The following is a 14104-nucleotide window of genomic DNA, read 5'->3' on the forward strand; positions in this document are numbered from 1 at the left end:
AGCTCTGTGCCTCTTCTTCAGTCCTGTTCTGAACAAAGCTAACTTAGGAACATCTCAACAGATTTTATTCTTTATGTCCTGTGTTTATCAATAAAGGTATTGGAAGAAGCTAATTAGATATGTTCCAGTGCCAGTATATTAATTGAACTGTTATTTTTGTCTTTGTAGTCCATCCTGTGCTACCAGTTTGAGACAAATAATTGTTTTGTTTCATTGTAGGGAAAGGTGAACACGGAAAGCCGTACCCTCTGACAGAGGAAGACCATGATGATTCAGCTTATAGAGAAAATGGCTTCAACATATTTGTTAGCAACAATATAGCACTGGAGCGATCTCTGCCAGACATCCGACATCCTAAGTATGTAAATTGTCCCATGGACTATTTCACTCTAAGGTTTTTCTCTTTGAATACATCTAAATAAGCTGCTTTCTTGGGAGGTGAAATAGGAAAGCTCAGCCAACAAAGTGCCAGTTTCATTAAATAGGAAATATTAAATTTTTCACTATATTTGGATCACATTCTCTGTCTTTTAAACCAGCTTCCCATCTTATTATTTACATACTGTGACTATAGAAGACCACTTCTTGTTACTAATGATTTAATGACATTCCTTGTAGTGATTTCTTAGATAGAGATAAAAAATACTTCACATTTAGAAAACTTTATTCAGGTTCTCTCCTGTTAGTAGTTGCAGAGCTTTGGTGGCAGATTTAGAAATTGCATAAACCCTTATTGGACCTATAAACCCATTTTTGGACCAGTGTCTCCAAAAAAATTTGTGCTGGTTTTGTTAGGTAAAAAAGCTTGAGATCTTGATGGGGTAGGGAGAGAAATACAATTGCATCTTCCTCTTCCATGCTCTATTAGTAAAATTGCAGAAGACAATTATTAAATACAAGAGAGGTGGCATGTCTATGCTCTCTGTATGTGTTTGCAAGCTAACCTTCTGATCGTTTGTTTCTCACTCACTACTATCTGCACAGTCATTGACATTTCCCCAGTGTGTCCCCAGGAGCGAAGGGAATAATGTGATCTCAGAAGTGATGCGGTAGAAGCATGTTGGTGCTGCGCCAGCCTTTCACTGTTCCCCCCTCCTCTTCTGAACCTAGCCCTGTCTGTCACTGAGTTTGCTTGAGTGTCTCACTTGGGAAACTTGAACCCTGAAGGCATCATTTTCATGTTCTAATTCAGCTATATTCCTATGACCTTCATGAAATCACGTGTGATGGATGTTATTATAGTGTCCTGAGTGAACTGACTTGTTGTGTCCACATTACTTTCCTTACATTAATTCCTTGTAACATAAACTGTCCACTAGTTAACCGACTTCATCATCTCGTAAGGCATATTTCTGTGCATAGCTTGTGTACTAAGTATAATGAAGTGACAAAAGTAGGCTCTGTGCTTCTGGTGGTTACTCCTTGAAACAAATTAAGATATGATTTCAAAAAACAAATCAAATAGTTTTCTTGCTGTCTGTAGAAACTTCGAAAGAAAAACTGCAAGCCTTCATGAATGCAATAAAAACTGAGTAATGAATCTTGCAATTAAGACCAAAATATATTTAAACAGCTGTAGTAGTGCCTATATTTCTGAAATCACTCCTGTAAAGTTACATTATTAGAAATTCTTGAACCAAATAAACTTCAAGTCCCACATCTAAGAAACTAATATTCTGAAAGTATGCAGAGATAGAAATAGATAACCTGCTCTTCTTAACCCAAATGAACTTTTTCCTTGTTCTCTTTGGAAACTGGGATCAGGATTTGCAAAATATGTCTTTTGGTAAGGGGATGAGGGGAACCAAGCAAGTAGTTAGAAGTTTGGTATCTGAGAAACTCAGTTTCTCATTTTTGTTGTGGGTTTTTTAATAGTATTCTTGCTTATTTACTTTGAGTCTGGAATATTTAGAGTGCTTCAGAAAGATGTATTGAGATAGATGCTCCTTTCCTTTTTAAGAAATGGAAATGTGTTTGCTGTAAAAATCTCTAGAGGAATGAAACAGTTCTATTTTAAGGCCACTTTAACAACTTTCCTGAGTCCTTCATATGTTTTTGTTGCATTCTTCTATTATCTCCCATATCATTTTTTTTCTCTTCTAGCTGCACTTGAACAGTATTTCTGCCATTTCTATGTGCTCTTTCATGTCTTATTTCTGTACCAGTTTCATGGAAGTAGATGCTCACAGTGTTAGTTATCTAATCCTCTGTTCTTTGTCCACCATCAGCACCCAGCCTTAAGAACCAACCTTACTGAGCTGTTTTTGTTTATCTATAGAAACAGGACGTGCAAGACAGATCAGTGCAAAGTGTATCTGAATGTATCAAAAATATCAAAATCTGACAAATTTTGCTTGCTCCTCATATATGGTCTTTGGTTTTCCATTGAAAATTCCATGCAGAAACTGAGTTTGGAAAGGGGTCAGTTTTGTTTTCTATATAACAGCAGAAGACTAGGGAAATCTTAGATGTTTACGTTGAAGGAAAAGTCATCTCTGCTAAGAAACAGTTCTTTTGCCTTTGGAATGCATGCATTGTTGCAGGCATTGTCTATGGATAATTCAAGATAAACATCCTGCAATAACATCTGAAAAAAGTATATAGCTTTAAGGCTATTCAGAGTTCAGAGCATAGAAAAATGAGATTTAAGTATATGTTTGGTCTTTGCTTGTTGTTGTTGTTTATTATTCCAAATGAAAATCTGAAACAGGAATGCCTTCTCAGTTCATTGGGATTTCAGGATGTGGTTAGTGACAATAAGACTGCTTGTCACCTGAAGTTGAAGACAACAGTTGAGTTCTGGGAAACATTTAGAGTTGGCCATGGAATTACTATTTAAAGTTAATTCTATACTAGCAGTAAAAATATTTCAAAATACAACAGAGCAGGAGGCTGTTTGTTGTTTTTTTTTTGCTGGCCTGTGTCACTGCTTTAGCCTTGAATACAATAAACTTCCTAAAGATAGCAGATAAAATTGTGATCATTTTCTGTTGGAAAGGAAAATTGCTGTTGAATTGTTTAACAGTTACCATTAATTCTTATCTTTTCTGCATTTTGAAATAATCTGTGCTTACTGGTTTTGTTCAAGTAAAATCAAATCTGGTTCATGTTTGAATAACATTCAAAATGGAATTGTGATGAGGCTTGGGGGAATTATTGCAATCACATAGCCTAAATAGTGAATACAACTTGTGGTATATACTCTGTTTGAAACTCCTAATTCCTCATAAACCAGAGCATCTAATTTTTTAGCTATTCATTCTTGAATTGAAAGAATTCAAGTTGATTCTGCTTGCCAATAAACTGCAAGAGTTATGATTTAAGATCTTCCATGTTGTAGGTGTGTTCACATAGGTTTATTCCAACAGCAATCCTTGTATCTGTGGTTTGTAAAACAGTTGTTTATACTTGTGCATGCAGAGATGTACAGATCCTTTTTGGCTTACCTGAATAATCTACTACCAGAAATCTCATCCTTTTTAGGTTTCCGGAGCTATAGATAGATCCATTTTATACTGATACCCAAAATAATTCATACTACGGATGCCCAGCCTGATTTCTGTGACATTTGTTTTCAGCAGGCATGGTCTGGAGTCAGTGTTTCTAAGTGTTGAGTGGTTCTTGCTGTATGAGGTGGGGGCAATGGTAGCCCAGTAGGCTTCCTCTCAAAGTCCAAGCAATGTTTGTTGATCTTAGATGTTATATTTCTTACAGGCCTCTGAAAAGATGCAGCCCTAAAATAAAAATGGACTATCTTCTGTCTCGTTAACACTAACTAATTAGGTTTTTCTGTTTTCATAATTAAACAAACGAACAAAAACAAACAAACCACCACACATTTCCCTATACTTGTTCTGCATAACTGGAGCTCTTCAACTCCTTATCAGCAATAGAAGCTGAGAATGCCTGAATGGTTCTGTTTCAAAATGTTTGAATGCAGTAAGGTTGCTGTCCCTTCTATTTTTAAATGAAGCTGGGAAAAAAAAATGCAGGGAGACTTCTTAAGTTTTTTTGTTTAGCTGTGGATGTGTGGACTTGTTTGCTTTTGTTTTGTGTTCTGCTTTATTTGTGTTTTTTTTGGGGGGGGGTCTGTGGAATAGTCATGGAGTTACTGTTATTCCTTAATTATGTTTTAGTAAATTTTGCATTAACTTTAACTCCTAGTGCACTACAGAATGCTATGGAGTAACATGATGTTACAGGAATATCTATAACCAAAAATCATAAAAACATGACAACATAGGATTACTAGACTTACATGGGAGAAAAATGCATTTCAAAAATTCAGGGCTGGTGTTTTAGTTCTATAATCATTCAGTATTTAATATCTGAATCCTCTAACATGCTGGTTGATGTTAGTTGCCCTCCAGACCCAGTTCTTCTGCAGCTCCATTCCCTCCAGATGAGAAGCTGACTTCTCTGCTTTCCTTTTTTTTATGCTTAATGATGGAAAACTCCATGAGAAGTTGTAAAAGTTAGCTCAAAGGCACTCAAGTAATCTCTGCAGTAGTCAGTAGATAAATAATTCAGTGCCATCTCATTGCTCAGAGGGCAGATGTCACTGCTATCCAGGGATGCTGAAGAGGCACTCTGGGTGTGCTTAACTTAGAACAGCTACTAGCTAGCTAATGCAACTTTTTTTTTTTTCCTAACTTGCTTACTCCTATGCTTAGTTTGACTGCAGTCTACAAACCACAAAATCTACTAGCCCACTTCTGGTACTTCAGAAAAATGTTAGTTCAGGCTTCTCAACATAGGGCTGCCTTTCTTTATATTAATGTTTATTAGTATTATATTAAACTTATCTGGCCACGGAGCAGCTGATTAAGCACAAATTGTTCTTCTATGGGGATAGTGATAAAGCTGGAGGTTATTACTGACAGCTTTTTCCTGTTGCAGTTACTGTGTAATGTAGTGAAGGTGGAAAGTCATGCGTGCCAAAACATGATAGGCAATGTCCCCATTTCCAAGCCTCGCCAGATTGCTCTCTGCAATTGCTTCAGGGCATCTCATTCAAAGTTTCTAGCTCCTCAAAAACAGGATCAGAAATATTTTATACTTGAGAAAACTTGTGGCTTTCTGTCTCTGTCAGTTCCTCTGCAGTGTATGCATTGGTAGTACCAATGGAATAATTCCTAGGTGCTTTCTAGATGCTTTGTGTGCCTGTTTTTATAACAGTAACAACTAAAATGGGGCCGAAGACTGATGATTCCCTCTCCACCCTGTTGGTGAGGATCAGTATCTGTGGTGTTGAGTAGGTCAATAAGGATAGCCCAGATTAATAGGTCTGTTTACTAGAAAAAAAAAAAAATAATAAGCAAAGCAAGCTGTTTATACAGGTGCAGGAAAGTCATTCTTGTGGGGTTTGAATTGCAGTAAAGTCTCTCATACGGCTGAGAAGATAGCAAGCTGCAATAAACATAGCTGTGAAATCTAAATACAATAGGGAAAGAAATACTGAAGGATATTTACCCTACAGCCAGTTCTGTGCATCTGGGATAGCCAAGACTGTTAGCTTTTGACAGCGGTTAAAACTTTTATCTCACAAGGAAACCACATGTAACTTCAAGATCAGTGAGAAAGACTGAATGTTCTGGAGTTCCAGACCTTTGCATTTCATGAATGAATACAATGCTTGTGTTTGCTGGCAATTTAATAGTTCTAGTTAAAGCTTCACTCTACCTTCCTTGTTCTTTTATATCAATTCTCACTTCATTTCTGGGCATTTTTTTTTTCATACAGCTAAGCATCTATCATCTTGCATAAGTTGACATGCTGCTAAGTAAATGAAATTTCAGCTCTAGTGCTAAAAACTCACATAAATTGCAGGTACACTCTTGTTAGCAACAGAATTAGCTGCTGTATGTCATGAAATAAGGACTGGAAATGTGCAGTGAGGCTAGAATGAAAAAGCAACTTCTTTATTTTGTTTGATTGGATTACAAATGGCCTTACTGAGCTCTAATTTCCTAAAGGCTGCCCTGGCCACAAGATGTGGTAGCACATGTGAGAACTTGCTGATCACACTTATGATGCTTATGGTCTGTGAGTCTTGACTGCAACATTTTCACAGCTTTTGCTCCCATGCCTACTGGCTGTGACTTTGTTGTTGACAACAGTCGGTCCTAATAGTATCTCACCCATTATTTTATCTTATCTATATTGAAAGGTGATATTGAAAGAAATATGTGAGCCTGGCTGCTGCTTCCAGTTTGTTTCCCTTGGATTCTTTCAGCATCCATGGTAATTGGATTTTTGGATGATACATGCAGCCTATAGCCCTCAGTGTCTTTATACAGGTATACTGTGCTTGTTCTTGCTTAGTTTATTTTATTACTGAATTTCCTAGTAATGGCAGGCCTTGCAGCCTTTTGCACAGAAGGACAACTGATTTTTGTGTAATGCAGGAACTTTTTATAATGTGTTTTAGATCAACCTGATGTTAACTGCATCAAATACCCTCTAATTCTTGTTCACCAAACCCATCAATACATTTTATCATCTGCTCTATCCACTAACTTTTGGAAGCTTTACTGTAAACTTCAATTATATATCCCTTATATAATTGAAGCATTCTGGAGGTAGAAAGGCATGCTTTCTCCATTTATTTGAATTTGGGTAATGCAGCAACCACTGTATTCTTTCACTAATTAGGGACAAAGAACTTAACTATGTCAGAGCAGCTTAATCCAGTAGCTTGAGAAAACCTGAAAGTGCTGAGTCCTGAGCTGCTTTTCCAGCAGAAGAGGATCCTCCTGTACAATGTTTGCATTTTCCTTGTTGTTCTAAGATACCTTGCTTATCATCTCACAGTATAACATTGCATGCAATTCTGTGCTTCCTCACTAATCAGATACTGTTACTATAATTCTCTGCTCTGATGTCATTATAGTTAAGGAGGGAGTTTTGGATAAAATGGGCTCCAGGTTTTTTGTGCTTTGAGTTCTATATGCACTAATGTTTCATCCTTTTTGACACTTCAAGAGAAATTCGAGATGATTCGCAGTATCCTGTTGTATTCTCAGTCAAGTAGAATGTGGTTGGAATCTTGTACTTAGCTGCAGTACATTTAGTATGGAAAAGATGTGGCTGACCTTTGGCAGCCTGTAGAATAGCTCTGGAGCACAAGGTCAAGTGGTAAAAGAATGCCTAGAATTTCTGGAACAGAAGATCAATGGTAGTTGAATGTCAAAGGTTAGTTTGTTACTAAAGCAGTGTGATTAGAATGCGCTTTGAAACAATGAAAACTTGAGCTTTGGTCCTCTTCATTTTCCTTCAGTCAGGAAGACAAACATAGACTTATATTAGAGGCTTTGTGACGATTCTATTAAGATCTGCATCATTTCTGAGAAGAAATCAGATAGGTTTGCTTGCTGTGATGAATGAATTTTGAGTACACCGATAATCTTTATAATCTTCTCTCAAAAAAAAGTGTGTGTGTGTGTATACATACATTTATACTTTTTATATAAATCGGGTTGCTTGCTGGAATAGGCATTCATGGATGATGAAGTGCAAAGTTAAAGCTGAAATGCAGTACTTAGATGCCTGCTGATGTAAGATTCCTTTAAGTGAGGAGTTTTGAGATGGGATAAAATAACCATATGCATTCTTTTTTTTTTTTTTTTTTTTCCAAAGCCTAGATTTAATATATATGAATAAATAGGTAAGTTTCTTAAGGCACATTACAGAGATATATATCTTAAGATTTTGCCATCAGTGATGGAGTTTTAAACTTCGTTATCTTGTAGAACAAGGCTTTGCAAGCACAGACATGCTTTGTATCATATGATTCATCTGTCTTGTATGCTCGCTTTCCTTGGTTAGAGAAAACTTTCTGTTTGAACAATGAAGTGAGGTAAACACTCTGATTTCTTTGAAGCCATGCAGTTTTTTTGGAGTGATTGTCTGTGACGGACCAAAATGACATAGATGTGAAATAACAAGCACCTAACTCAGCTTCATGATCTTATGAAATCACTATTGAGTGAAAACCTGCATAAAAGATGCAAGGCTTTTCCTATGCAGTTTGCAGGATGCATTGATTTTTTTTGTTAGTGCACTTAACAGCAATAACACAAATGATTTCTGCTGTACAATTGTATCTTTCTTTTTCTCTGAACATAGTAATAAGTTTTTGCAGAAGATTTATTTGTTCCAGTAGAGAAGAAGAAGTGTTGTGACATTTGAATCCCATACTCAGTAAAGCATTCTTGCTTCCCAACGGAGAACTGCTGTGAAAGTAAAGATTACTTTCCCCTCCATCAGCTCACACCCAGACTAATTTTACAGCCTTGTCAAACAGCAGTAGAAATTATCAGTTATCACTACTTTATCAGGTGCAGTTACAAGGCTAGATTGGAACAGAAACACGGTGTGACTGAAGCTTGTTGCTGTAAATTGAACACTTTGACGTGCTAAGACAATTACTATGTAAATCTTCACTGGAAAAATGTTGTGTCGAGGTAGCTTTGTCATGGGCTTGTCAGCAGCTGGGTGCCCACTGCGTGCTGTAGTTTCTTGCATTAAAGAATGAGAAGGAAAAGTCAGGTCTGCTAAGAGAGCATGTACTGACAGAGCTGGTAGAAGAAAGGTTGCAAGCTGATTCTATTTTGCTGTAACTTATTCTTTCTATAACATGAGAAAATTGGAGGTGGTCTACATTTATGATGAAGTAACTGCTGTAGGAGGCTGCTGCCTTTCTTTCTAAATGTAGCAGTGGGATGTCTGAAAGGCATTTAACTTCTCCTATGCTATTATGTTTCAGAAAGCGCAGTTTAAAAGGTAGTTGTGTCTAGAAAGCACAGACCCTGGTAGCTGGCCAAGACATTGTTATTGGCATCCTTTAACGTGCATAAAATATTGCAGTTGTTTTATCCATGGGGTCAAACAAATTGCTGCTTTTATGAATCAACTTTTGCTGTGAAGTGGCTGAAATGGTGCCAGCACTCTCTCCTTTATGATCATTTTTGAAGCCCATTTTCTTTCATTTGTTCTACACAGCTGGTGGATCTCTGTACATTTCTGTTAGCAGAGAAGCAGAAAAGATGCAACATGTTGTGGTTCTGCATCTTTAGTTAAGATATACAATATTGTAGGATTTTTTTTTAACCTAAAACTCATCAGGGCATTAAACAGAGCTATCTCTATGCCTTCAAAAGGAATGATGTCTCTTGTTTGTTTCTGCCCAAGGTCAGTTTTAAGTGTTTCACAGTGAGTTAAAACATGTGATGGCCCAGCTATAATAACATAATGTAGGAACGGTGTTTAAGATAAGCAGGCTGTAGAGAGTTCAGTTTGTCAGTTCTGTATGCTTAAGATTTTACTATACAAATAATTTATTCATAAATTCTACCATAACTTTTTATTAAATAAATAAATCGTGATTTCATAGTTGCCAGTTTCTGCTGATGTTTGTGTTAGGTCCTTATAATAAACAGTATTATGTAGCTCTTTCCTATTTCTCAAAACACTGGGAAAACAACAGTATTTTTGGGGTTGCAGAAACACAGCTATATGGGAACAGTTTGGTCATAGCCTAAATCCATGATTGAGCACCTGGTGAAGGCATGTGACCAGCTCTGTAAGCACTGGTGTGAGCAGTTCACCTGTGTGACTGGAAAGAGTGGACTCTGGGTCCATCCTTCCCTTACCTCATCTAAGGGGTGGCAGCCACAAGGGAATGGTTTCTCTACAAGGAGATAGCCTTCTGTGGAGTATTTGGTGAGCCCGGATCCTTGGAAAAGAATAAGCTGTTCCTTCTTTATTACTGAATTGTTACCCTGCCTTTCTTTGGTGTTCTGCATCTGGTTGAAGGCAACCATATCTACTGGTACCTGTCCTTATAGCAGCTATGCTTGAAGTGGCGTATCATTACAGAGTCATAGAATTGCAGGGATTAGAAGGGACCTCAAGATCATTGCATCTAACCCCCTGTGGAAGAAGGTACTCTATGATGGGTTGTGCAAGTAGGCATCCAGATGGATCTTGAATATCTCCATAGAAGGAGACTCCACAACCTCTCTAGACAACCTGTTCTAATGCACCATCACTAGTTCTTCCACATGTTTACGTGGAGCTTTGTATATTCAAGTTTTAGGCCGTTGCTCCTTGTAATATCACTATGCACCACCAAGGAGAGCCTGGCCTTATGCATTTGCCTCCTGCCTCCCTTTAGATATTTATAAACATTAATCAGATCTCCCTCAGTTGTCTTTTCTATAGGCTGAACAGACCCAGGTCACTTAGCCTTTCCTCGTACAGAGATGCTCCAGGCCCTTTATCATCTTTATGGCACTCCTCTGGATTCCTTCTAGGAGATCCCTGTCTTTTTTGAACTGGGGAGCCCAGAACAGAACATGGTATTACAGATGTGACCTCACTAGGGCAGAGCAGAGAGAGGGACGAATCACTTCCCTCAACCTGCTGGCCATGCTCTTTTTATTGCAGGATGCCATTGACCTTGGCCACATGGGCACACTGTTGTCTCATGGCCAACCTATTTTCCACCAAAGCAGCACACAGTAAATTGTCCAATTATTGGGGGGAGGGGGGCTAAAAATAAGAGGAAGATATTTTGGCCAGAGAGGAAATCCTTAGTGCTTTGAAAATTAGTTTGGAAACAAATCATGCCCTAGTGTCCTCAGTTCTTAACATCCCCCGTGCAAGTCCATAGAGTACAAAGGGTAGTACTGTGTTATTAAATTTGGTAAGAAATACCAATTAAATGCTCAAATAAATTGGAAGAAAAGTTTATGGAATGAAAGGCAAGACTGCTCAAGAAGAGCAATATCTGAAAGTGCAATTCAAGGTTGATAACTTTTTATTTGGGGTGATAATCTTGAAAATACCATTTCATCTGATTTATCCACAAGTTTGGTGCCAGTGGAGCTATACTGCATTGTCATATTAGTTTTTCTAGTATGCACACACGTTTCTGTATAATGTTTGCTCAAGTCTAAATTGTTAATGCAGTTACATAATTATGAAGATTTGAGCAAGGGAATTGTATAATGTCCCTTGTACAGTACTTGCACGGCGCGGAAAAATACAATGAAAATTATGGAAGAATAGTCAAATAATGTTCTCTAATGCTAATCTTGGATGGTTATGCTTATGTCAGTAAGGGTAATGATGTTGAGTTTACATGCATACCCAAGACTGATTATTGAGAACACTATCATGATTTTAATACAATGGAAGCTGAAGCAAAAATTAAAAAAATAATAATAATTTAATAAATCCACTGATTTCAAATATTTTGTCTATGAAATTGAGGGCAGAAAACTTATTAAATGTCATGGGAGCTTTTTTTTTCTCGAGTCTGTATGTTAGTATAAATATACACACATCTCATTCAAGTGATGTGGTTTACAACATATGCAAAATTAAGCTGCAGGCGTCATCTTCATTCATCATTCAAATCCACTTTGTTCTCACAAATAATTTTACTTGTTAATCCAAGTGAAAATACTACCAGGGCAAAAACTGATCCCAGTGGAACCCAGCTAAAAATAGCAAATACCTTCCCAACAAAAATAAAAATAAAAAATTGGAAGATCTAGCAATCAATTTTTATTCAATCCACACTGATTTTTGTCTTTTTAATTTTTTAATCAGACAGTGATGTGACACTGGAGCTCTCAATTAATACATTTGCCTGTGTGATCTGTTCATGAAAGAGAGAGTATTAAGTAATGTTGATTGACATCAACTATGTTAATAAACTTTTCTGTATTGAATTACTTCTTCGAGCAAATCTTGATTTGATTGAAACTGGCTGGCTGAACTGCCTGCCTTTTTAAATCTACCATCCTTTTTTGAAGTTGATCTTATGATTTCCTTTTTGGATTTCCTAGTATCCCACATTTAAGCATATCCAAAGAACACACTGACTTTCGCTATCCTGTCACTTAAGTTGGAAAAACACTTAGCACTGTGTATGCATTGAAAATTGCAACACATTCAAGTTGAGGCTGGTGACCAGAATACATGTGTGCAAGTGTTATGATTTGCAAGGTAGCTAAGGATTCGGTTCCCCTTTAGCAAGAACATATTTTTTAGAAAGAAAAAGCATTCTGGGGTTTGAGTATTCATTGTTGTGGGTTTGTTTTTGGTTGTTTTTTCTCCTCCAAATGAGATGATGAACTTTTGAATTTTAGAAACCTACCTAGTGGGAGCTAAAAATACTGCAGGGAAAATCTTGCTTTCTGGAAAAGCATAAGATGTATGTGTGTTAATCCGATATTAACAGTAGTGGTTGGCTTTGATCAGTGGTTTTCTTGATTTGTCAGCTGACTCCGGTATATGTAATTGGTTCCCTTTGTTTTACTCCATCCTACAGCTAAGTAGAAGAATTTTTACATGCTCTTGCAGAATAGCTGTACTTTTTGCAGTGTGTGTGTATGTTCTCCCAGCAAATTGCTTACTGAAATATTTCCATTAAGTTATTTATGCAAATGGATAGTCATTAATTTCATTGTTTCCATGGTCTAGGAAGAAATGGCTGACAAATTTCAATATTATTTTTAGGAAAACATTTAAATAATGATTTTCAAGTAACACTTGTAAACTAGAAATGCCAAACTGGCTGCAAATATATGTAAATCAACATTATAACCTATTGCAATATTTGGTATGAAGTTATTTTTTCTAAAAAACATTGATGTTTGTACTTGTAAGTGGGAAGTCAAAGGTTTTGTCCGCTTTTTGTTGTCATTTTATCACAAAGCAGTTTGTGTGTGTTTGTATGGATACCTTGGTCAGAGTGTAATTTTTTCTTGGAGAAGGAGTAATCATTCAGTTTCATTGTTCACATTGGATGTGTCTGACAGTGCAGTGCCGTGCTGTTGGTAGAACGTGTCCCTTTCCTCCTTCTTTTCTTTTTTTTTTTTTTAATGCAAAAGATAATGATTTATCCATTTCAGTTACTAAGCATTATTCTTGAAGCGTTCTTCAGATATTAGGAGAAACTGAATTGCAAGACCATTATTTGCCTTTCAAGAATAAGGGGATTCTTTGCATATACACACGAAAACTAGTTACTATTGAAAACATAAGTTTAAGCACTGTTACTAAGTTAGATACTGTTCAGTTAAGATGTCAGTGTAGTTTACATTTTGCTATTTTTGTCAGTTAGCACCTTCAGAATGTGTTGCTGCTGCTATATGCACAGCTTTTAGGATTGTTTTGGATATCTAGATGGGAAGCTGGATTTGTACTTGTGGATACTGTTAATTTGTGTTGTGAATATGTCAGCTGAGAGGCCAAAATTGTTGGCAGTAAATGCCAAGGCAGACTTTTCTATGCGCTTACACAACTGTTTTCTTCTCTCTCTCTAGCTGTAAGCACAAGGTGTACTTGGAAAAGCTACCAAATACCAGCATAATTATCCCATTTCATAATGAAGGCTGGACTTCCCTCTTGCGAACAATACACAGTATTATCAACCGCACTCCAGACAGCCTGATTGCAGAAATCATTCTTGTGGACGACTTCAGTGACAGAGGTAAGGCCCAAATGGTTTTGTTTGGAAATTTTTTATGAAACGTGGTTCCTGTTGAAATGAAAGTTTAAGGAAAAACTGAGGAAAAAATAATTGCTGAAGTGCTTTCCTGAACTAATGTGTGATGTTCCTATGGGGGGGGGAACAACTTGTTTTTAATTTGATATAATCTTGCTTTTTTTGCCTCAATGGTGAAAAGAGATTGACTGTTCATTCATCTTTATTGATATGGTATTTTGAATAAATTCTTTCTGAAATACTGTGAATTATTAGGGTTTGAACCTTTTTTTTTTCCTTAATCTTGGTTTTCACTCAGAAAACCTTTAACTTTAGCCAGTTTGGATGTAATTCATTAGACTCCAATCCTGTAATTTCACTGAGTTAGTAAGCTTCATATTTTGGTACAAAGTATCATACAGAGAAATGAGACAGTTTTGATTAGAATGTAAAAAATTGTTTCCAAATTGTTAATCAAAGCTCATGGCATCTCTGTGTGGCAAAATTAAGGAAAAATTGCATCATCTAATGAATGTAGACATCATTACTTGAATGCAGTACAAGAATGGGATGGTGTAAAGTTCTGTGTATGAAATTCAACGG

General features: G+C 36.8%; 1 protein-coding gene across 8 annotated transcripts in view; it reads left to right on the plus strand.

Annotated features, from left to right (window-relative positions):
• GALNTL6 (polypeptide N-acetylgalactosaminyltransferase like 6) overlaps positions 1–14104 on the plus strand; it is a 487138-nt gene that overhangs the window by 171952 nt on the left and 301082 nt on the right. For all 8 annotated transcript variants that reach the window (XM_048943578.1, XM_048943577.1, XM_048943579.1 and 5 more), the window contains 2 exons: positions 220–358; positions 13341–13507. In XM_048943578.1, the coding sequence (XP_048799535.1) occupies positions 220–358; positions 13341–13507 (306 nt within the window). The remainder of the gene's footprint in view (positions 1–219; positions 359–13340; positions 13508–14104) is intronic.

Source organism: Lagopus muta, chromosome 4 (genome assembly GCF_023343835.1).
Source record: "Lagopus muta isolate bLagMut1 chromosome 4, bLagMut1 primary, whole genome shotgun sequence".
Classification (NCBI taxonomy): Eukaryota; Metazoa; Chordata; class Aves; order Galliformes; family Phasianidae; genus Lagopus; species Lagopus muta.